This window comes from Lemur catta, chromosome 10 (genome assembly GCF_020740605.2).
Source record: "Lemur catta isolate mLemCat1 chromosome 10, mLemCat1.pri, whole genome shotgun sequence".
Classification (NCBI taxonomy): domain Eukaryota; kingdom Metazoa; phylum Chordata; class Mammalia; order Primates; family Lemuridae; genus Lemur; species Lemur catta.
This window is the reverse complement of record NC_059137.1, coordinates 34,543,592-34,568,802: the sequence shown is the minus strand read 5'-3', so window position 1 is coordinate 34,568,802 and position 25,211 is coordinate 34,543,592. Positions and strand designations below refer to the sequence as shown.

Here is a 25,211-nt window from a genome sequence, read left to right as displayed (position 1 = left end):
AGTGTGTCTCCTGACACTTTTACCTGCAGGACTTATTTAGCATCCTAAGGTCTGGGAAAGTGACTTTTCCCCCATCCTGAGGGCCTGTGTGGAGCAGGCTGGGCACTTGTGGAAACCGGCCTCCCCGTCCATGAGACCCAAAGCCCCAGCCCAGCTGTGTATGTTTCTGCCACAGCCCACTGCAGATGGCAGCAGGGAGGTAAGGAGACAGGAGGGAACAAACCAGGCGCTGGCCACAAACACAGCTCACATGGTGCTCCTGCCGCACACTGGCACACCTGCCGCATCCCGGCCCAACATGGCATCTGGACTCACGGTCAACCTTCAGACAGGCAGGGACACACCTTCCACTTCCCGGTGGGAGTGCAAACCAGAAGGGGCAGCCACAGTGGTCAACAGCCGCTCAGAAATGCCCTCCCCAGAGGTCTCCTCAGCCTCATGTGAAGAGGAGACAGGTGGGCAGCACACAAGAGGGACATGGAAACAAACCATCTCTATGCAAGCAGGCCACACGATTATCTGTGTCTTCTAGCGCCCCTAAGAGAACTTGGGGTTGGTTTTCCTGAGACCTGATTTACTCAATAATTTAGCAAATATCTGAGAGCTCGTGATGTGCCAGGCACAGATCTAGGGGGGACCCAGGTGGGAACAAGACAGGCAGGGTCTCTGACTTCATGGAGCTTAAAAATCTCCATCCACATGAAGATCTCTGACCTGCCAAAGAGAAGGGCAAAGATACTCTACAACTCTTTGGGTTTTTTTCACATAGGAGACAAAGGCACTCAAAGGAACATGTCTATCAATATAATTAGCACATGAACCAAAGCTATTAGACACGGATGTTTTTCTTTTCTTTTTTTTTTTCCGAGGTTACTAAATGAATTCATTCATATGTCAAATAGAAAAACCAACTGGAAAAACCTGTCCCTCAGTAACATATTAGCCAAAGGAAGCAAGTGATCCCAGTTCTCTCATCGAAACCCCCCCTTTCTGGGCAGACCTGCTGTTCACACGTGTTAAACATTAATTACAACTGTTACTCATTACATAGCAAAAAGCTTTTGGTACAAACACGATTGTTAATTTCCTCGCAGGCCCAAGGCATTCTGGGAAGCTATGCAGGGGACAGGAAGCATCACGGGAGCCCCAGGGCGCCAGTTGTGAGGAGGTGGCAATCGGCTGGGTCAGACAGATGGCGGCCAGGTCTAAGATTCTCTGAGGAACCCTCTGCCAAGGCCAGGCCTGTTTATTCTAAGCGTACGAGGACGATGACGAGTCACGGCTCAGCAGGAATCGTGAGTGTGGAGGACGCACACAGTGCTGGCCTTACCAGCTTCAGAGCGCCTGCGTCTCACTGGGACAGTGACAAATTATGAGGGCAACATGGAGCAGGTGCAACTGCCATCAGTGTACAAGGGGAAGGGAACGTGACCCTGTCCATACTCGAGATATCAATGCAGTAGTGAAAAGAGCTCTGCAGACAGACTGAGCTGAGTTCACTGCTGTGTGACTGCATGCAAGCGGCTCACCCTCTCTGAGTCTCAGAATTGTCATCTGTGTGATGACAACGAAGCAATCCTAACCTTGGAGAGCTTCATGGGGTTAACCCATGCCAGGTTCTTAATTATTGCTCAATAAATGTTAATTTCCTGTCCTACTCCTGCCCCCCATAGGATTATCTTAAATTAGCCAATGGAGCTGGCTCAGACATGATTCACAGTTGTTCAGGAAACAGACGTACCTGGGACCTTTCCCTTTCTCTGCCCTTCAGACTCACTCGATGAGGCTTTGAAGGTGTCAAAACTCAAGAGGGAGGCTGGCTAACGGGTGAACACCATAGCAGCAGCACCCCACAAGTTGATAGTGACAGTAGGTATCTGGTTGCTCCAGAATAAAGCAATGTACAGGGTGCAACAGGAACACAGAGGAGGGGTCCCAACCCAACCTGGGATGAGAATGGGGAAGGGACAGGTAGTGTCAGAGAAGGCTTCCTGGAGGAGGTGACATCTCCACCCTCACCCAACAACTAACACACAGCACATACCCAGTAACCTCTAGGTTCTCAAAGTGAGGTCCCCAGACCGGCAGCATCAGCTGGGAACTCATTAGAAACGCACATTTTCATGCCTTATGCCTGGACCTACTGCGCCAGGCACTCCGGGGTGGGGCCCGGCAATCTGTTTAACACTTCCCCCAGGTGACTCCTCCGCACGCTCAAGTTCGAGACTGCTCTAGGCACAGCAACCCATCCACAAGCCTGTCAGACCCAGAACAGGGAGGGGGCAGAGGCAGTGGGGACCCTCTCACACGCAGGGGACCCGCGGCTCAATCCTCAATAAAGGCTGAATAAACAATGGAAAAACTGGGTGACTTGTGGTTAGAGCTGCTGCTGGAATGGGGGTTTAGGGTCTCCTACACCACCCCTGCTCCTCATTGCCAGGCATAGCTGGGAATGAGCTTTGTAAATGGGTCCTCTGGGGCCACTAAGTACCTTTTCATGCAGTACTGATTTTATACTAAATTAAGTTTCATTTAATATAGCAAGCCCTCCCTGAACACCAATAACAATTCTTATATGCATGACCCTTTAGGGCTTATAATGTCTTTTTATCCAGATCTTTGCCTTTAATTAGTCATCACAGAGATCCACTGTGACAAGAGTTGTGACGATCCCATTTTAGAGATGGGTAAACTAAGGCTCAGGGAGACTGAACAGCCTGCCCGAGGTCCCAAAGCTGGTGAATGGTGGAGAGTGTGTGTAAACTTGGGATAGTCTGACTCCTACTGCCCATTGCTACTGCCATGCAAGAAATTTCCTAAATTTTCAAGGGCTGAGAAACCCACCAAGGAGCTAGTGGGGAAGACAGACAAGAATCCAAAGCGACTATGCTGAGCACCGTTTGAGTCACATGTCTGTCTGCCATCTTTGCCAGGAGGCAGACCTGTCGCTGGCTGAGCCCAGGGCACTGCCTGAAAAGTAACTTCACTCTTCCGACAGCGAGTCAAAAACGAAATGGCTTTGTTTCTCAAGAAGGTCTGGAGGGTGCCTTTTTCACATCCTCCCCAGCTGTCTGGCTCCTCAAATGAGCACTCGGATTACTTTCTTCTCAGCCACAATTGCAAATTATTAGACACGACTGTTACTCTAGACACTGGATTAAAAGGAAATGCTGATGTATCCTCCACGTGGGCCTGACTGGCTCTGCCATGAGGTTCTCCAGGAGACTCCTTTCCTTCTCTGGGCCTCAGTTTCCCCAGAAGAACAAGGGGGAGCAGGACTCTACGGCATGTGCCCTCCCCCCTGTGCTGAGTGGCAGCAGAGCATGACCGACCTGTGGGAAGGTTACCCAGGATGAACTGCCAGAACCTGGTCTCCTACAGAACCCCCGGCTGGAACCACTCCAAGTGGGAACCCACAGCCGAGTACTGCACCGAACCAGCAGCAGATGTGGGAGAATTTGGTGCAAGGGAGGTGAAAGGCACCCTGCTGGGGGATGTGGAACGGTGAGAGCTCCAACCACACTTCCTGGAGCGTCTTGGCTAGAGTCACGGCGGCCAGATGCCACCTGGGTCAGGGCAGGGGCTCTGGAGTCGGACCTCACAGGTTTGCAGCCCGGCTCTGCTGCTGACCAGCTGTGGGCCCCCGGCCCTTCTTCTCTTTGGACCTCAGTTTTCTTATCTGTGAAAGGAGGAAACTACCTCCAAGAGGGTGGCGGTGAGGATTAGAGACAATGCCCTCCAAAAGTGCTCAGTAAATGCTAACAACAATGCCAGCACTTTCCTGATGTGATATTCAATAAGCCTCACCCTCTGCAGTGGGGACTACTGGTCTCACTTCCCAGGTGAGGAAACTGAGGCTTGCAGGAAAGTTCAATTCCAGTCATTGCACTGGCCCTTCAGGGATGTGAAGATACCAAATCTGTGCCACCCCCTCCCAGGTCTGTTCCCACAGGCTGTCCACACCCTAGCACCTGGGCCCTCCCTACCCGGCCACTTTCCGTGCAAGCTCCATTTGTCCAAGTCAGAATCTGTGGCACAAAGCCCAGGCACTAGTTGGACTTGCCACACCAACCTGCACCCCCCACCCCAACCAAGACAGTGTGACATCATCCGAGGCTGCTTGTCCCGTTCCCCACACCGGGCAGGGAGTGCCACACAGGCCTCACCTGGGCCCAGAGCTACATCTGGCGGGTGGGGAGGGGACAGGGCAGAAAGGCCATTTCTAGACCCACCACCTGCTGGCCTCAAAATTTGTTGCAGTAAAGACCCCTGGGGGTGACTCAAAGCAGGCTGGAGGCAGAGTCCAGCCAGCTCTGGACGGCAGGTGTCTCTGCCAGGTGGGAACGGAGCACACAGCTTGGTGGCAGCCACCCCACCTCTCTGGGGACAGAGGGGCTGCAGCCTGCTTCATGCAGCCAGTGGTGAAACCTGACCGTGCACCTGTCCTGGGGGCTGGGGTCCGGCCAGTGGGTGGGGGTCTGGCTGAGCCCACAGTCGGCTTCCTGGAGGGAGAGCAGGCAGTGGATATCCTGGGCTCTTTGAGCAGCTTCTGGCATTTCTCACCACCAACTCCCCGAATCCTGGATTAAATGCTGGCCACAGAATTTTAACAGAAAGGAAGACTTTTCATTCCCAAGAAGCTGGAACCACCTCACCCCTGTAATAGCTGTTTTCAAGGCAACTGGGAAGTGATCAGCAAGCCTTCCTGCCGCTGCAGCCTGCAGTCTGCAGATGGCAAGGGACTGACTTCCACAAGGCTGGCAGAGAGGGGCGACTCCTGTGGAAGGTGCCTAAGAAGTGCCTCTTTCCACGAGCACAATGCAGGGCAGTGCTCTGCTTCACGGCCGGAGCGAGCTAATTCAGTGGTCTCCCTCTGCCCATCTCTGACCAGCACGCTGGGCGTCTGAAGCACGGACGCAGCCCTGGAGCTGACCACAGACCAACAACCCAGGACACGCCCTCTGTCATAGGTCCTGCCTCACTGATGCTTTTGCTTGCGCACCCCCCGTGCTGGGAAGCTCATTACACACACTCAGGTCTAACTCAGATTCTTACCACTCACCTGTGCCCTCCACCCCTGAACTCCCCTTGTTGGTAAGCCCAGCTCTGCCCTTGGGGGGTCCCCCATACTCTACACCCTTAGGAAATTTGAAAGTGCTGACCTGATTCCTAGCTCAGGTTGCTTCATCCAGGCTAAACCTGCAGAAGCAGCGAATATGAGAGGTGAAAAAAGAGGGAAATAGTTTTGCCCAGCCAACTTCATCCCACACAGATGGATGGATGGATACTGTACCCCAGGCTCCCGGGACCCCCACACAGAGCTCCCAAGAGCTGAGATAAACTGCATGGGGCATTTCCAACGGGTATTGCAACACGCATGAGGCCCAGCCAAGCACTGCCCTACTCTCTGACCAATGACTTGCTAAAGCCTGAGCACATACACTTGCACACTCACCCACACGCATGCACGAGAACGTGTGCTCACACATGCATATGCAACACAGACTCAGGTAGCCATCCTCCCGTCATTCCTGAGTAGCCACACTTCCAGGTTTACAAATGGGCCATGACAACACTTCAGCAATCCACTCGAGCCACTTCAACCCATCCTCAATACCTGAAAGGTGGCCCACCCACCTCTCCATTTTCTTTTTTTTTTTTCCTTTTTATTCTTTTTTATTTCAGCATATTACGGGAGTACAAATGTTTATGTTACATATATTGCCTTTGCCCCACCCAAGTCAGAGCTTCAAGCGTGTCCATCCCCCAGACGGTGCACACTGCACCCATCAGGTGTGGATATACCCATCTCCTCCTCCCCAACCACTTGCCTGACACCGGATGAATGTTACTACTATATGTGCACTTAAGTGTTGATCAGTTAACACCAATTTGATGGTGAGTGCACGTGGTGCTTATTTTTCCATTCTTGGGATACTTCACTTAATAGAACGGGCTCCAGCTCTATCCAGGATAATACAAGAGGTGTTAGTTCACCATTGTTTTTGTGGCTGAGCAGAACTCCATGGTATACATACACCACATTTTATTAATCCACTCATGTATCGATGGGCACTTGGGTTGTTTCCGTATCTTTGCAACTGTTCTCACTCCACTTTCATTCAAGGGTAGGAAACAGCAAGGGTGCTGTCTACCAACACTGCACCCGTCAGGCTCTGTCCACAGACATGGGGAGCGAAGGCTGGTGCCAACATCCCTCCAGCCCCTAAGTGACACAGCTTCCTCCTCCAGTGCCCCAGGAACCAGAACCGAGCCAAGAACTGTGTGGGAAAAGCACAACCAGCATCTGCTCTGGAGCAAGACACACAAAGGTAAGTGACTGGATGAGACACAGACACGGACATGATTTTGCATGTCTTCTATCAACAGCCTCAGTCAGACAGATAATGACACCTGTGACGGCAACTCAGTGACACAAAACCAAGGCCAAATGGATACTTGTGGGCTCAGATACTTATTCTGAGATAGTTCTGTGTGAGACCTTAGGATCCTTTGTGAACAACTAAACTTACAGAAATTCTAAAACCACCTTTGGGCAGAAGTGGGCAGGTTCTGGCCTGAGAGTCCTCTGAAAAGATGACATCCCATAGGGTAAGTGCTTCTCACTTTCATACACACACAAATCACCTGGCATGTTGTTAAAATAGATTCTGACTCTAGGTCTGGGATGGGACCTGAGACCCTGCGTGTCTACACAGCTCCCAGGTGAAGCCAAGCTGCTGGTCCAGGGACCACACTTTGATCAGCAAGATGCCAGACTAGACTAGAGCATGGAAGGTGCCATCAGCCCTTGAGGGACCTGCAGGTGGTCAGACCAGGGAAGGGTGAGGCCCCACACCTGCCTGGGGTGCTTGCTATGTTAGGCCACGGCCCTGCTGTCTGGGAAAGTTGCCAGGTGAGTCCCTTCAGCCCTTTAATCAAACTGGTGTTTGGAAAGAACAAGATCTTGGATGGCACTAGCTCCTCCCACACCTGATCAGAATGCCCAGGGGACAGTTCCAGGGCCTCCGGCCACGGGACTACTCCTGTCTTTGGAGGACTACTCTTGTGTGTGGCCCTCAGCCACCAGGTGCCAGGGATACAGAAAGGTGATGAGACAGGCTGTCCTTGAGGAGCTCACAGCCTGGCAGGCGAGACCAGTACCCCCAGAACTCACTCTGATGTGGCGTGAGAGATGTTCCGCCAGTGACAGGAAACTCAACAGGCCCAGAGGGGTGGCAAGGAAGACCGGGAGACGCATGGCCATGTACCAGGGAGGGCTTGCAGAGACGGCAACGACCGAGCTGGGCCTCAAGGCAGGCACAGATTTTTCCAGATAAGATAAGGCAGGGAAGAGCATTTTAAGTAGAAAAGTGGGATTTTTCACAAGGCATGCTACGTCCAGGGAATGTGAGGCGTATGTGCTGGAATAGCCAGGACAGCAATTGAGGGGCCCAGGAAGGGGTAGGGCAGAGGCCTCCCTGTTGGGGGCTAGAAAGGGAGGAAGGGTCTAGCTGAGTATGAAAAAGAGAAGATTTAAGGCAAAATGAATTTTAAACAAATTAAAAATAAACACTCTTCCTTTACGACCCTCACTGTGGTAAGAAATCAGTCACTCGATGTCTCTTTTTACATGCCTCAACTCTTAGATGCATACACATTTTTTGGCATCTGGCTTTTTTACCCCTTAACATTAAACAGAAGGATTTCCCTGTATTGTTACAAACTCGAAACATTACTTTTTAGTGGCTGCACAATATTCCACCACATGGACACACAGAAGCCCACTTCACCGATCCCCACTGCTGGACATTCAAGTTGTTTGCAGTTTTTCCTGATTATAAACAACGCCTTTTCTGAATTTCTGGTCATAGCTTTGGCACAGATTCTCTGGAGTGGGATTAGAATCACAGGGTGTGAGCACATGTTTATGACTTGTGACACATGGCCAGACTGCTTTCGATTGGGCCATGGGGGAGGAGTTTTGGTTCAGCGATGAATACCCAGATTCTAGAAAAACAGTCTTGGGGTGGAGAAGAGGGGGGCGCCTGGGTCACTCAAGAGCTCTTGGCCTGGGGGGTGGAAGGGGCTGAGCGGTCAGGCTGGGCCCCTTGCCTGTGCCCTGAGAGCCACGCAGGTCTTGCTGAGCCCACAGGTCTAGCGGGGCTGCCGGGCGCCACCAGGCCCAGCAGGAGCTGGCCTGCGGATTGGTTTTCTCTTAGTCTCTAAGAAAGTTCCTTCCGAAACCTGGAATCTTGGCTTCGGTGGGCTGGGGCGTTATCAGCAGGACCAAGACAGCCAGACAGCAAGCGCATCTTTCTGTGGCTGACGACTGGGGCGACTGGAAACCACACCCAGGGCTTCCCCTTGGCTCGGCCTCCTTCCACTCAAGTCTCCCAAAGCCGCGGAGGTCGTGCTGAACGCGGGCTGGGACCACCGTACATGCTCCCTTCATCCAAAGGGAGCGCAGGGCCGTGGGGTCCTTACCTGCCAGGGCTGGGATGGTGACGCGGTTCCACTCCCACGGCTGGTCGTACTCGTCAGCGGGCCTGTCGTCATCCTGGGGCAGCTTGCTCTCCCGCAGTCGGGGGCTGACCGCGGTCTCCGAGTCCGAGTCGACACTCTGGCCTTCGGGTTCGTAAGGGGTGTCGTATAACTGGATGCCTTTATGCTGGGACCGGACACTTTCCTGCCTTTGAAATTCTGCAGACAAAAGGGAAGGAAGCAAAGATGTAATGGATGCGCGGCCTGTGCTTCCTCACCTGGCTCCCCGCCAGGGAACACCCTTGAACTCAGAGCTGCCAGCCTGCCTGGAGGTGAGGATGACACAGAGACAGGCCCCGTTCTGTTTTACCGCCTGCTTCCCCCGAAGGCAGCCTCCCTGCTCCCGCTGGGCAAGGCAATCTCTCAAAGATCACAGGCTCCTGCACCTAACACCAGTGCCAGAAGGTTCCCAACCCTGTCCACTTGTGAATCTCAGTCTTAAAAAGCAGAGCAGGGCCCAGACATGAACACGATGTTCCAGGTGTGTCCTGACACCTGCCCAGAAAATGAAGAGCTCTTGCCCCCTCACCCGACAGAAGAGTGGGGGGTCTTCCCCAGTAGGGAAGTTCCCCATCTTCTCTAAACTTTCAGTCCCCGTCTGTACAACGAGGAGATTGAGCCATTCTCCAAGTTCCCAACCAGCTCACATATGCATTTAAAAGAACCAACAAAGAAAGAGCCTCCCCCAGTGGCCCTGAGGCCACCATTTTCTCCCCTACGAAGCCTGGGTGATCCCCTCCTGCCATGTCTGCCGCCCTCAGAGCCTGCCTGTCTTTACCAGGCTGAACACCTAGGGATTTGGGATTTTCACTTCTGAATAATGAAGGAAAACCTTAAATCTTCCGAGGAGAATGCCAAGGCCTGGCTCTGGTGTGGGCCAAGGGGTGACCGCCTGTCTAGATGAGGTTCCAGACAGGAGATGTTCATTTCAGCTGCTGCTCATTCCAGGGAGGCCAGTGGTGGCCGGAAAGAGGGATGCTAGGATGCTAAAGTCAGGTGCTCCCTGGTCAAACAGGGAAACCTGACGTGCTGTTTGATCATGGAGCCTTGTGTGCAAGGCCCGAGCCAGGCTCGCCGTGGGGGCTGCTGTCGGGACACCTGCTGTTCCCAGGAGACACAACAGATGCCTAAATCACCATAGTGCTTGGGGCAAAGGGGGCTCAGTGCAGGGCCTGGGAGGGGCAGGGCAGGGGGGAAGAGAGATGGCATGTGAACTGACAGCCGTAACAAGTGGAGACAGGAGAGGGGCAGCACTCCCTGTGGTAGGACCAGGGCAAGCCAAGGCAACGTGGCTAGAAAGAATGTGCTAGGTACCTACTTTATATTTTTACTGTGATAAAACACATGTAATAACGTTCACCATTTTAGCCATTGTTGAGTGTACAATTCAGTGGCATTACATACTTCCATACTGCCACCATCCATCTCTAGAACATTTTCATCTTCCCAAACTAGAACTTTGTTCCCACGAAAACCTCACGCCCCATTCCTCACCCCCAGCCCACGCAGCCACCATTCTCCTTGATGTCACTGTGACTCTGGCTGCTCTGGGCACATCCTGCAGAGGGAATCATCTGGTGTCTGTCCTTCTGTGACTGGCTTAATTCACTTAGCATAACGTTTTCAAGGTTCTTCCATGGTGTAGCCTGTATCAGAATTTCATCTGCTTGAAAGGTTGCGTAATATTCCATTTTAGTGTGTACATTGGGCAGGGAATGTGTTCAACAAGTTGTGTGGTTTTTATTCACTGCATGTATTTTCACTGTCCGCTCTGGCTGGAGCACTAGGTCGGTCCACGGAGGTGACACTTGATGCACGACAGGGGGGCCGTGAGAGGGAGCTGTTTAAATGGATCCTTGAGGCTTCCCCCAGGGAAGGGTTCTGATGCCACAAAGAAAGGGCAGGAGCCCACGAAGTTGTGTGGCTCGCAGAGTAACTGATGAAGCACACATGACACCAGCCCTCCCAAGCCAGAGCACTGCTGTCAGGCTGGGCTTTACGATCCAGCTATGGGGTGACAAAAATCCTAATCCGCACACACACCCTGATAAAACAGAAGCCAAGGACATCGCACTGGTGATCTTTCATGTTACATTAACTTTATGCTAGGACTTCCCAAACTTCATTTAGTCACAGACTGACTTCATGACTTTGGCTGTTTTCAACTACCACCCAAGTTGTTAACAATTTACCAGTTTTATTTATGTTGCCTCACTTTTCAGATTAAATAAACTCATTTAAAAAGGGAACTTTGCATCTCCATCCCATAAGCCATTATCCTTTGCCAAAAACAGATGCTAAACATAGAATGCATGAGAACCAACCCAGCTAGGTAGGTCCTGCTGCCTGCTGGGAGGCTGAGCTAGCTGGGGCTTGCTTTCTCTCCGCCTAAAAGGCAGATCCGCAAGTATAGGAGAGCACATGGGATGCAAGCAGCAAACGGACACTTCCATGGCAAATAATAATTTTCTCTCTCTAGAAAAGGAAAGAATAAAAACCTCACTACATGCTTCCCGGGACATCTAAAATCACATCTCTTATGAGACCGCGTCCCATACTTTGGCAAAACATGGTTTTTGTTGGGTCCCATGAGTAAACTGGAATCATTTACTGTGCTTGAGGATGATGTTTCCCTTTTTACAGAAGGAGAAAGAGTCAAAGAGAAGGGAAGAGCTATAGAATGAAAGGACTTGGTCACTTCAAGGTGACGACCAACTGTAAAGTACTGCAGATGACTTTGCAAATTACTAAATCTACCGAACTATTTGATCTGCTACATACTGCTTTGCAGGGTCCTTGTCATCTGCATGACTTTCCTCCTGGTTCTTTTATTATTATTTTTTTAATTTTTATTGAGATGGGGTCTCGCTATGCAGTCCAGGGTGCTCTCAAACTCCTGAGCTCAAGTAATCCAAGTAGCTGGAATTACAGGCATGAGCCACCGTGCCCAGTTCTTCCCCAGGGGTTTTGAGGAGTCAAGTCTAGCCTCCTGTTTGGGGAATTCTCAGGGCTGAGGACATTGTAGCTTATAAGGCACTGACCTGGGGAAACCACCCTTCTCTTCACCCTCCTTCCCAAAAGCAGGACCAGCAACCATTACCGTGTACACTACAGTTTACAAAGCACTTTTCATGTGACTTGCCACTGAATCTAAAGATACCACAAAGCAATCCACAGATGTCCTGCCCATCAGTCCCCAATAATCACAATGTCTTTGCTCACTCCACTCTCACAGAGCCCAGCTCCGAATAGATACTCAGTGAATGTGGGCGGGATACATGAATGAGAACTGACAGCCAGGAACCACTATCTACCCCCAATTCCAGTTAATTTATGAAAGTCCCTGATAGCAGTGATAAAGTATCTGGAACCATATGCCAAATGCATACAGTTTGATATTACACAATATTCAGAAGAGACACATATTCTACATAAATACCAGCCTAAAAGGAAAACATGTGCAGTGAACAGATTAGCTATTAAATCAGAGGGACTTGTGCATATACCTCTCATACAAGATTTATTGTTCCGAAAGTGTCTGCACTGTACCAAGGCTGGGTTAGTAATGGCTTGCAGTTAGGGCAGGGGAGGTTATAATGGTAACCATTAAAAGAAGCCTCCTGTATTACACGGTGAACTCAAATTTTCATTAAGGCCCCAACAATAGGGAGCAGTTAAGTAAATTATGGCATGTTAACTGGATGGAATATTAAGCAGCCATTAAAATGATAAATCTGAAGATTATGTAGCTACATGGAAAAGTGTGCGTGAAATTATGCTAAATTAAAAAGTAAAATACCAGATTGTTTATTTGTGGAGGGCAAAGCGTATAACGCCAGTTTTCTAAACAAGTCCTGGGCAATGTGAACAAGGCCCCAAAGGGAATTCTGCTCCTTGCTTGGAGATTGCTAAATACCGACATCACACATTTTGCCTGTATTATCTACACTCCGATGACAGCGATGTTGTAAGTACAGACACACACACACAAAGAGCTGAAAACCCAGCACAGGAAGGGAAATAGCTACTGTATAGAGGCGAAGAGATTATTGCATAATTATTTTTGAAAGTTGCTTTAAATAATGAATAAAGACACTAGTAAAGGAAAAATGTAATTAAGCCGAGGAACACATGAAAGTAAATAAGATTTTAAGCAGGTTGTGCTGCCAGGAGCTGTGTGTGTGTGGGAAGCAGCTGCCTTTCCCTGAGAAAATGCCCATTTAGGGAGCACACCTCCTCCCCCAGGAGAAGTTCACCCAGAGCCCACAAAGCTGAGGACCACTGTGCCAGCCAGTTTGTCAGTTGTCGCTGTCTCTTGCCTAGAGACCAGGCCTGTCCTCCTTAGTAGCCAGGGCAATCCGTGATGGCCCAGAGACTGATCTAACAGAGGAGCTAGGGACCATATGTTTTAAGTCACAAATTATCCGGATATCATCATCTACACATTTATGGAAAATGACCTTTAATATTAGGTGGCAGGCTGTAATTTCATGCCTCTTAGGCAGAGAGCAGAAACATTAACAGGGTGGGGATTTCTGCTGACCTGTGGAGTAGAAAGGTTTGCAAGTGGAACTACATATGGAGGAAGAATGGAAAAATAAAGCACCTTCTTTAGAATCAGAGAATGTTGGAACTGGAAAGGATCTTCAGGGTCAGTCTGGGCACATTCCCCAGGGGGCTGGGCAGGTGTGCCAGGGAGGTAGGCAAGGGCCAGGGAAGAGGGCAGGCGACAACCCTGAGTGGATCTGATGGGGGGTTAGAGGTCCCCAGTCCACCAGCAACAAGCTACACTTTGCTCTAGTCTTTGCCACTGTGTGTCCCCCCTTAAAAAAACAGACTTTATATTTTAGACTCACAGCAAAACTGAGTGGAAAGTACAGAGATAACCCATACACTCCCAGTATAGCCTCCACCATTATCCACATCCCCTGTTAGAGTGACATATTTGTTACAGTTGATGAACATACATGACACGTCACCACCCAAAGTCCACAGTTTACATTAGTGCTCATTCTTGGTGTTGTACGTTCTACGTGTTTGGACAAATGTGCCTATTCATCGCTCCCTCCCTTCACTCCCTAGCAACAATTGATCTTTTCACTGTCTCCGTAGTTTTGCCTTCTCCAGAATGTCATATAGTTGGAATCATACAGTATGCTACCTTTTCAGACTGGCTTCTTTCTCTCAGTAATATGCATTTCAGTTTCCTCCATATCTTTTCGTGGCTTGACAGCTCATTTCTTTTTAGTGCTCAGTAATATTCCACTGTCTGGATGCACCCCAGTTTATTCATTCACCTACTAAAGGACCTCTTGGTTGTTTCCAAGTATTAGAAATTATGAATAAAGCTGCTACAGATAACTGTGTGTAGAATTTTGTGTGAACGTAAGTTTTCAACTCCTTTCAGTAAATATCAGGCCGTATGATTGCTAGATCATATGATAAGAGTATGTTTAGTTTTTTTAAGAAACTTCCAAACTGTATTCCAAAATGACCGTACCATTTTGCATTCCCACCAACAATGAATGAGAGTTCCTGTTGTGTGACCCCCTTTTTTCACTCTGGCTGCCAGGGAGCTCAGTGTTCATTTTGATCCTTAACCTTAGGATCTATCTTAGCTTACACAATAGGTAGATTCACTCGCCCTTTCTTATACATACATTTTGACTTCCATTATAACAGCCTTGTTATATACAGCCATACCATGGCAATATTGCGAGTTCAGTTCCAGATCACTACAACAAAGTGAATATCACAATAGAGTCACACAAATTTTTTGGTTTCCCTGTGCATGTAAAAATTATGTTTATACTATATGGTAATATATTAAATGAGAAAAAGCACTGTCTTAAAAAACAATGTACATGCCTTAATTAAAAATCTTTCATTGCTAAAAAATGCTAATGACCATCTTTTGGCTGGTGGAGGGTCTTGCAACATGTTGATGGCTGCTGACTGCTCAGGGTGGTGGCTGTTGCAGGTTGGGGCAGCTGTGGCAATTTCTTAAAATAAGACAACAATGAAGTCTGTGCATAAATTGACTCTTCCTTTCATGAAAGATCTCTCTGTAGCATGAGATGCTATTTGATAGCATTTTGCCCACAGTAGAACTTCTTTCGAAACTGGAGTCAGTCCTCTCAAACTCTTCTGCTGCTTTATCAATTGATTTTATATACTATTCTAAATCCTTTATTGTCATTTCAACAATGTTCACAGCATCTTCACCAGGAACAGATTCAATCTCAAGTAACCACTTTCTTTGCTTGCCCATGAGAAGCAGCTCCTCATTCGTTTTGATCATGAGATCGCAGCAATTCAGTTACAGCTTCAAGCTCCACTTCTAATTCTAGTTCTCTTACAGCTTCCACCACATCTACAGTTCCTTCCTCTACTGAAGTCTTGAATTCCTCAAAGTCATCTATGAGGGATCCTCAAAGTCTTCCAAACTCCCGTTAATGTTGATATTTTGGCCTCCTTTCATTAATCAGGAATGTTCTTAATGCATCCAGAATGGTGAGTCCTCTCCAGGAGGTTTTCAATTTACTTTGCCCAGATCCATCAGAGGAATCACTGTCAATGGCAGCTCTAGCTTACAAGATGTATTTCGTAAATAACAAGACTTAGAAGTTGAAACGACTTCTTTATCTATGGGCTGCAGAATGGATCTTGTGTTAGCAGGCATGAAAACAACATCAGTCTCCTTGTACATTTCTATCAGAGTTCCTGGGTGACCAAGTGCATTATCAATGAGCAGGGATATTTTGAAGGGAATCTTTTTTTTTTTTTTTTTGAGCAGTAAGTCTCAACAGTGGGGTTAAAATATTCAGTAAATCACCCTGTAAGCAGATATGCTGTCATCCAGGCTTTGTTCCGTTGATAGAGCACAGGCAGAGCAGATTTAGCACAATTCTTAAGGGCCCTAGGATTTCAGGATGGTCAATGAGCTTTGGCTTCAACTTAAAGTCACCAGCTGCATTAGCCCCTAACAAGAGTCTGCCTGTCATTCAAATCTTTGAAGCCAGACAGTGACTTCTCCCCTCTGGCCATGAAAGTCCTAGATGGCATCTTCTCCAAAACAGAAGGCTGTTTTGTCTACACTGAAAATCTGTTTTTTTAGTGTAGCCACCTTCATCAATGCTCTTAGCTAGATCTTCAGGATAACTTGCTGCTTCACCTTGCACTTTTCTGTTACAGAGACAGCTTCTTTCCTTAAACCTTATCAATCAATCTCTGCAAGCTGCCAACTTTTCTTCTGCAGCTTCCCCACCTCTCTCTGCATTCACAGAATTGAAGAGAGTTAGGGCCTTGCTCTGGATTAGGTTTGGCTCAAGGGAATGCTGTGGCTGGTTTGATCTTCTATCCAGACCACTCAGACTGTCTGCATATCAGCAATAAGGCTGTTTCACTTTCTTGTCATTGGTGTGTCCACTGGAGTAGCACTTTTAATTTCCTTCAAGAACTTTTCCTTTGCATTCACAACTTGGCTAATTGTTTGGTGCAAGAGACCTAACTTTTGGCCTATCTCAGCTTTCAACATGCCTTCCTCCCTAAGCTTAATCATTTCTAGCTTTTAATTTAAATAATTTAAAGTGAGAGATGTGCAATTCTTCCTTTCACTTTAACGCTTAGAGGCCACTGTAGGGTTAATTGCTTAATTTCAATATTGTTGGGTCTCAGAGAATAGGGAGAAGAGAGGAGGAGGAGGAGGACAGAGACCGGGAAATGGCCAGTTAATAGAGCAGTCAGAACATGTAGAATGTTTGTAAATTAAATTCTCTGTCTTAAATGGGTGTGGTTTATAGTGACCCAAAGCAATTTCAATAGTAATATCAAAGATCACTGATGACAGATTAGCACAACAAATAATGAAAAAGTTTGAAATACTGGGCAAATTACGAAAATGTGACACAAAGTGAACACATGCTGCTGGAAAAATGGCACTTAGATAGACTTGCTCATCTCAGTTTGCAGTAAAACTTCAATTTGTAAAAAATGCAACATCTGTAAAGCATAACAAAATGAGATATGCCTGTAAATTTCTTATTGTGGAAAGCCTCAAATCCATTATTTTGAAAGCAGATGGACACGTATCTAATGAAATAATATATAACACACTTTATGGCAAATATCTTTTACCAGCCAGAAGACTAGAAGAAAAGAAACCTCTTCTTTACCTCCTGACCTCCCCTTTGAGAATAGAAAAAGAGGGCTTGGCTTCACTTTCTGGGAAACTGAGGCCAAGGACATCAGCATGCATCTCTGCCCCCAACCCTGTCTCCTCCAGCAGCAACAGCATCCCTCTGTCCTTGCACCCAGCGAAGCGTCTACCAAATGTCCAGAGTGAGAGGAGACGGAGAGGAATGAGACGCAGTCCTGGCCTCCAGGGAGCCCTGAGTGAGAGGGCCAGAGCCCCCAACAGACAGACAGCTCAGGCTCCTTAACGGGACCACACCTGATACTACAACCCGTGAACTAAGACACGGCTTTCGTTTGTGGGAACCTGGGAGGGCCTTAAAGAATCTAGATACAAGGTCATGGCACAGTGGCGTGGCAGAGAAAATGGGCATTGGAAGGGGAAGAACTGAGGCAGAGGCCCAGGGGTTCAAATGTCTAAGGTGTACATGGGGTTGCTCAGGGGGCTGGTGGGCTTACAGGTGCCCAGCAGGAGAAAAAGCTGCATAGAGGTGGAGGTGGGCTTCTGGATGGCCTTAAATGCCACAGGACAGTACCCCCAAGAGTGTTTAAGGAGAGGTGCCCTGGAACCTGTGGGCAGGGTGGAGCTGGGCGGGGTGAGGCTGGCACAGGTGTGCAGGAGCCGCACTGGAAATGACAGACGCCAGCCTGCAGGCCCCTCACCTCTAATTTTCTCAGCTGGGCTTGCCTGGGAATTCACACCACTCCCAAATCATAGGGTGGCAGAACTCAGCAGGGACCTGTGGCCCTCTACTCCCAGGCCCTGCCACCAGCATCCCCTAGCTATCTCTCACATGGCTTTGCAGCCACTGGGGATCCACGCCTGAGATGCCAGGGTTGTGGGGAGGTTAGACTCAGAGCCCCTGCGGTGTCAGGAAGGGCTGCGTTAGTGGAACCATGCACCTGCCACTGACTGGGGCTGCCCTCACCAACCTCCTGGAGGGAGGCAGAGCCCTGGGTCCAGGTGAACCGACAGGTACAACAGCACTTTGTCGTGGGTGGAAACACTGATCCCACCAGACTGCTTGGCCTGAATCTCGGCTCCAGCAGGTGACCTGGGGCAAGTTACCTCAGTTTCCTCATCTCTAGAAGGGGAATGACAGTACCCACGTTGCAGGGATATCAGGGGGATTCAATGAATCCACATGTCAAGTGTTCAGAATGGTGCCTGGTACACAGAAAGTGTTCTATGAATGTTATTACTTCAATTACCATTACTGGGGGCTTCCTTAGGGCCCTATCTAAGACTCATCTTCCTCTGAGATGTCCTTTGCCCCCCGAGCCACAGAAGGCTGGTTACTGAAACTTTACAGTCCAATCCTGTGTTGGAAATGGAGGGGTTTCAACACCAGCCTGTTTCCATTTCTGGGTCCACAGCTTCCCATGTCACTGCTGCTTTGGCAATGTGACCCCCCTCCTCCCCACGTGGGAGCCAGGCTCCGAGTCAGCTCTTGTACATAAGATGAAACATACAGGGGAGGTCTTGGGTATGTCTAATTCTCACCGTTTTACAGATGGGGAAACTGAGGCCTGGAGAAGAGAAGAGAGTAACAGGGACTAGACCCCAGGACCCCTCACTCTTGGACCAGGGCTCTTACTGCCTTGTCCAGAAGTTTTCTGACATCTCTTATCAGTTTGTCTGGTTTTTAATCTTCTAGAGGCAGGGCACCAATTTCAGTCAGGTCTCTGAGGTGTTAAAACCACACCTGGCACCACAGACTGAGCGATGAGCTCCACAGGAGTGGCAGGCGGCTGCTCCTAATTAGACATACAGTGAAAACCCAGCCAAGTTCAAGGGTACCACATCAAAGGGAAGACAGGAGTTTCTCCCCATCTGAACTGTTCAAACATCTGCTGGAGAAAGATCCTCCTACTAACCAGGGTGCTTCAAGCGTGTCTGCATTCAGGGGTTCCATGGAGGCTAAGGGTGGGTGGCTTGGGACAGCAGGAGTCCTTTGCGGTGGATGCTCACGTCTCCAAGGGCAGAGCAAGGCAGGGACAGAGCCTGGAGACATCCCAACCTTCACACAAGCAGGAGGCCCCATCTCCTCCTCCTCTATCTGGTCTAGTTTCCGGAGCTGTCTAGAAGCCAGTAGACTGACTAATTGGAGTTCTTTTGCCATCTCTTTTCCAGGAGTGCACAGAAACACCCAAGCAGCAGAGGCTGAGCTCTGTGGAAGCAGAGCTGTGGGACAAGAACAATGCTCATGTCAGAAGCAGAGCAGAGCCTGTCGCCGCCCGGAACCTTGCTGCTCGATCCTTTACGCTCAGCCCAAGGGCGAGGCGAAGGCCCAGCTCTGGAGCCAGGAAGCCTAGGCTTGCTCCTTCCGTTGGTCATCTATGCAGTGACAGGGTCTCCTCGGGACCCCCTCTGGCCTGAAGTACCAGCGGGGAGACGGCTCGCACACCTGGTGACAACAAATGTGCTTTCATTTCATCATGATTTAAAAGGCCACACGGGTCTCGCCACAGAGCTTGTGGGTGCTCTCTGCAATTACCACCGAGTCCTTCAGCCCTGCCCGTCACTCTGCATCTTCCGGTGACTGCCTTTGCGTGCGGAGGCCTCTGAGCCGCTGCAGGCCCGAGTTCTGGCGCCATCCCCCGTGGAGACTCACTGAGGCGAGCTCGCTGCTCCGAGGGCCCACGGCAGGGAGTGAACGGCCTCACGCTAAAGGAGCCACTTTCTCAGGAGACAGTTTTTGATTCTGCGTCGTTCACAGGCAAGGGGCAGGCTGCCTGCTTTTCTTCTCCGAACACCCACCGAACGCCTGCCACGTGCCACGCCGCACCCTAGGCCAGGTGCTGAGCACTTACACGGCCTTAGACAAGGCTTCTCCCACTCAGAGAACGCCTGGCTTAGCGGAGGAATCAGGACACCACCATCCTGTGAGTTAACAAGACTTATAAGTTACCAAGTGCCTGCCTGTGCCAGGCACCGTCCCGGCGTTGGGAACAAGTTATTCCTCATCTCCAAGACACAAAGAGAGGAGTTAGGCTGCATTTTACAATGCAGAAACTGAGGTTCTGACCGGTGCAGAGGCTAAGCTGGCCCCAAGCGCACTAAAGTGGTACGTGTATTGGCTGCTGTGTGGAGACAGAAAGCAAATCCAGTCCCAGGATTTAGTAAAAATTCAGGGAGGAGGTGGCACTTCACGGAATCTCCAGTCTTTGTGCAAGGAGACCCTGTGAGGGTCAGGGAAGCCGAAGGACCCACCTGGTGTCACAAACAGTGAGGTGTGGCCCCAGGAGTAGAATGCATTCAAGGAGAAGGAGGAGGATCACAGAAGAGAAGATGAGGTCACCAGAGGAAACAGCAGCCGAGGCAGGGCAGGCATGAACCACATCTGGGGGGATTCTGAGGTAAAATTAAATAGTTCCTTTTGCCGGTAAGCCTGGCACTCATGAGGTAGACAGAAACGGGAGTGGCCCCCAGAAGAAGGTGCGGCCAGGCTGCGGAGGGCCTGGAACGCCGGGGCGAGGGGTGCAGGCTCCAAAGGGCAGGAAATCGGGAAAGATAGACCAGGAGCCTTAATCAGGTCTGTGCTTCACACACACTAAATTCCTTTTCCAAGTTGGCAGGAAGCACCAGGGTGTGGTAATCAGTTGCTGATAATCCGAAGGTTGGGCCCTCCGATCAGGGCTCTGCCCTTTCAAGAAATGGACAGACGATGCCCAGGACTCCAGAAAGAAAAACACACTCCTGTGAACAGCCGCCAAACGTGGACGTGCTGGCGTTTCCACCAGGACGAGAGGCAGAGATCGGGCTAGCATGGTGGCACCAGTATCCTCAGGCCAGCCCTGAAGGGGTGGGCATTCCCAGACCCCCCATGCTGTAGACAGAGGCCAGGGCCCAGCAGGGACTTCCTGGGGTCTTGGCAAACAGGAGCCAGATGTGCGTCCCGCCTTGTGTCTTCTGAGTATCAACGGACTGTGCTGTAGGGAGGTCCAGCGCCCCACTGACTCGATCTTCCAGTCTGCTGGGCATGGCGAGGTCTCAGCTTCCAGAGAAGCCTGGGGCCACACTCTAATGAGGTAAAGCCACGGGGGACAGGCTTTCGTGCCAGACCAGCCATGGCTACAGCCCTTACCCTATGGGGGCCTCACCACTTACCAGCAGCTCCACCTGCCATTCTCACGGAACCTCAAGGAGCGTGCCCTGGGGGGGCTGTGACCACACCCAGGCCCCCCTCCCCCAAGAATCCCATGTTCTCCACCGTGCAGCTGTCTGCCCTGCCCTCCCAACCCAAGCCAGTGCTCCCTCTGCTCCACCAGGCACAAAAGAACACAACACGGGTGGGTCGGAAGGGAAGCGAGCCCTGGAAGAGCCCAGGCCTGGCTCCAGCTCGGTCCCTGCCCCGCCAGGCTGAGACGCCTGGCAAGTCACTTCTTCCCTCTGTTGTCAGCTGGCTCATCAGTCAGGGCAATGGGGGCCATCTCAGGGCCCCCTCCCAGGCCTGAGGTTTATCTGAACAAATGCAGGTGCCCACAGGATTCACTACGTCAGTCTGGGAGGAGAGCAAAGATGGCACCATGAGGAAGAGGGCTGCCCATCGAGGAGATGCTCAGCACACTCTAGTGCGTTAAAGGAGCAGCCACCTTATGCTGCTGGTGCCCTGTCCGGCTGGCACTTAGTCATTACAAACCGGCAGTGGTGCAGGGGGCCAGCCTTCCAGGGCAGAGCCAGGGCCACCTTCTGGGCATGACCCTTCCCTCTACCTACACCTGATGGCTCGTGCCCTGTACCGCAGCACCCTCACCACATGCCCGGCCTCCCAGCCAAACCCCACCTGCACACCTGGGGCCAGTCACAGGGGCACTGCCTCAAGCTGAGGTTGTTGCTGGCATTGTGCCCCATGCCCAGTGCAGCTGCCAGGCGGAAGCGGCTTGCTGTGATCTGGCGAGCGCTCTGCCCAGCCTTCCTCACTCTGGAACTGCTTCAAGACAGGAACTAATCCCCCCAGAGATGTACAGACAACCTCTGCCTTCTGGACAGTGACGATGAGGCTGCCGGCCTGGGACCAGCCTGGCTTTCCGCTCACCGGCTGTGTGACCCTGGCCAGCTGCCCAATCCATCGGGGCTAACATTCCTCCCTCACAGGTGAGGGGAGAGGGGTAGAACACCCAGAGGCCTTGCTGACTCCAGAATCCCTCAGTCTGCTGCTACAAGGAGCAGATACTCACACATGCTTCTTGTTCCAGTGCTGTGGCACGTAAAGGGGAAAGGGGGCGTGTACAACAGCACCCATCCTACCAACGTGTGGGTCGCCAACCTCAGCATCCTTAACCATCTTCCAGCAAATGCCTCCAAATTCACCCACCATATACAAGAACCCCACCTGGTGAGAAGCTCCACTCCAATACAAAGTTGTGCTTTCCTGCCTGGGACGGTTCATTTTATGTGTCAACTTAGCTGACCTATGGGGTGCCCAGATATTTGGTCAAACGTTATTCTGTTTCTGTATGACGTCAATATTTAAATAGGTAGAATAAAGCAGACTGCAACCCCTCATTGTGGGTGGGTCTTGTCCAATCACCCGATGGCCTGCATAGAACAAAAAGGCCAACCCTCCCCTCAGTAAGAACGAATTCCCCTGCCTAACTGCCTTTGAATCAGGACACCAGCTTTTTTCCTGCCTTCACACTTGAACTACACCACTAACTCTCCTGGTTCTGAGGCCTTCAGACCTGGACTAGCACTAAACCATTGGCTCTCCTGGGTCTCCAGTTTGCCAACTGGCAAATCTTGGGACTCGCCAGTTTCCATAATTGTGTGAGCCAATTCCTTACAGTAAGTCTCTTTACACACACCCCTACTGGTTCTGTTTGTCTGGAGAATCCTAACTCACTCACGCCTCCACGAAGGGTCCTTCCCCACACACCCTGCATGTGGTTCTTGGGTGGGCGGCTCATCTGTTTGCCTTCTCAAGAAGCAGAGTTCCTGCAAAGACTGGACCAACTCAGAGTCAAGCCTATAAGGAAACCTCTTTATCACAGTGTAGGTGGGATCTATCTGCCACTTTTCCTGACCTCAAAGAACCTGGCATGCAGCCCAACAAGCAGTTCTCTAAGATGACCTGCAATACTACCTTCAGGAGGCGCCAACAGTAGCAAAGCCACCGTGGGCCTCAGGATCTCAGTGGGCATCCCCATCTGGCCCAGGAATGATCACCTGCCAAGGGCCAACCCAAATTTAACAAAAAAAGACCAACAGCAAGACTCTGTCCTTCCATATAGCACGTCACGGTCCACAAAACCCTTTGCATTATTTGGTTCCGATAACCACCCAACTGCTGACGGAGCCAGCCTGCCCATTTAAGAGGGAAACGGGAAACTCGGAGGGCCTTGCCACAGTCACAGAATGGGACATCAGCACAGTTCCTGAGTGAGGAGTCTTACAATTCCTGCCCTACTGTCCTTTCCAACTCCACCGTCACATTTTGTACTTCTCAGCGTTACAGCACAAAAAAAACTATGAAGCATCTTTTGTTTTAAAGAGGAGTGGGGGAGGGGAAGGCTTGTGGGATGATACACACAGGAACCTAAAAGCTGCCACTGTTCAAAATTCCTCTGAAGTGGCTTTTTAATCAATAGCTATTAGATCATCAAATATCAAATGTCTGATTTCAAATCAAAAGCATAGTTTATGATATTTCATACTAGAAGCAGTGCAATTAATCAAAGTATGCACCTAAACTATCAACACAGTTTTGCCATCTTAACAGTAATTTGTTTATGCCAGCAGTGGAGCAGCCTGGAAAACGAGAGGCGATGAAGTTGCGAAAGGAGGTTTCCACAGCTTGTTGAGACTCAATATTTTTCCTTGCAAGAAGCGGGAGTCAGTTGGTGCAAGGTATGGTGAACATGGTGGATGACAGAGTTTCCAAGTCCAGCCTGTGTAGTTTGAGCAGCGTTGTTTATGCGAAATGTGGTTGAGCGTTGTCTTGCAAGAGAATTGGGTTGTCTCTACTGACCCTGTCTGCTTAATTACAAGCATCCTCATCATTTCATCCAACTGGTTTCAGCAGACATCCGCTGTAATTGACCGACCAGGTTTCATGATGCTGTAGTGGATAATACCACCACTGGACCAAACAGACACCATTAGCTTTTTCTGATGAATATTCGGTTTTGGACTATGTTTCGGCACTTCATCTTTATCCAGCCCTTGTGCTGAATGCTTGTGATTGTCAAAAAGAATCATTTTTCATCACACGTAACAATATGGTGTAGAAATGGTTCCCCCTTATGTCTTGACAGCAAAGAAAGGCAAGCTTCGAGATGATTTCTCTTCTGATGCTCGTTTAATTCACGCAGAAACCATCTATCCAGCTTCTTTACCTTTCCAGTTTGTTTCAAATGGTCCAGTATTTTTGGAATAGTAACATCAAACCTTGCGGCTAATTCACACGTAGGTTGAGATGGATTTGCTTCCACTACAGCTTTCAGCTCATCATTATCCACCTTGGTCTCAGAGAGCACACATGTATCATTTTCAAGATTAAAGTCACCAGAACAGAACTTTTCAAACCATTGATGTACTATACGTTCACTAGCCACATCTTTCCCAAACACTTTGTTGCTATTTCCAGCTGTCTGCGCTGCACTGGTTCCATGACGGAACTCATATTCGAAAATAACACGAATCTTTGACTTATCCATGGTTTCACAAAAATTGCTCTTAAAAAAAATTGAAAGATAATCACAAGCGAAAACATGTGTTGAAAGACTTGAGGATGTACTTTCATAACAAAAGTAAAACAAGAAGTGTCAAAGTGAAATGTCAGAGGTATCAACGGCCAAACTTTGTACTTAAGGAAATCGGACATTCCATACTTAATAATGTAAATATTAACAGATGACACCATCCACACAACTATCCCAAGAATTATGTGGAAGGAAACATCTGGAAAATGAATATTTTTGTTATAAGAATAACTCCTCCTCAGGGCCCTAATAGGTGTCCCGAAGAGGCTCAGTACTGTGTGAGAGGCGGCGTCAACTTCCAGAACGTGAGAGCAGAGGCACCTTGAGACTCTGACTAGAAATGGCCTCTTCCAATCGGCTCCCCTCCAGGGGCGTCAGGCCTACACGCTGCTGCCCCCAAGCTTCGTGTCCCAGCTCTGACTAGTTTGGGATGCCAGGTAACGACCTCCCACCAAGTGTGCTGAAGGCAGTGTGGGGGCTCAAAGACGAATCCAACACCCTCTCTGGCATCTTTTCCCCAACCCGGGAACCCCGAGGCTTCTGTCGCTTTCTAGCCTCTGCATGCTCTCTTCCCACCCCCACCCAACCGCTGAGGGCCGAGGTCAAGACTAACAGACCTGCACATATCCCCTGTGATTCCCAGCACAGAACCTGGCTCCACGGATGCTCAGTAAATACCGGTGAAGGAACAACACAAACAAACAGCCTTTTACAAATTCACAATTTAGCATAGAAAAAATATTTTAAAAAACATTCGTCTACTATAAGAA

The 25,211-nt window shown here is 49.8% G+C and overlaps 1 protein-coding gene across 1 annotated transcript in view; it reads right to left on the bottom strand.

Annotated features, from left to right (window-relative positions):
• Nucleotides 1–25,211, bottom strand: part of SHB (SH2 domain containing adaptor protein B) — a 133,143-nt gene that overhangs the window by 38,467 nt on the left and 69,465 nt on the right. The window contains exon 3 of the mRNA XM_045562446.1: nt 8,488–8,703. Coding sequence (XP_045418402.1) covers nt 8,488–8,703 — 216 coding nt within the window. The remainder of the gene's footprint in view (nt 1–8,487; nt 8,704–25,211) is intronic.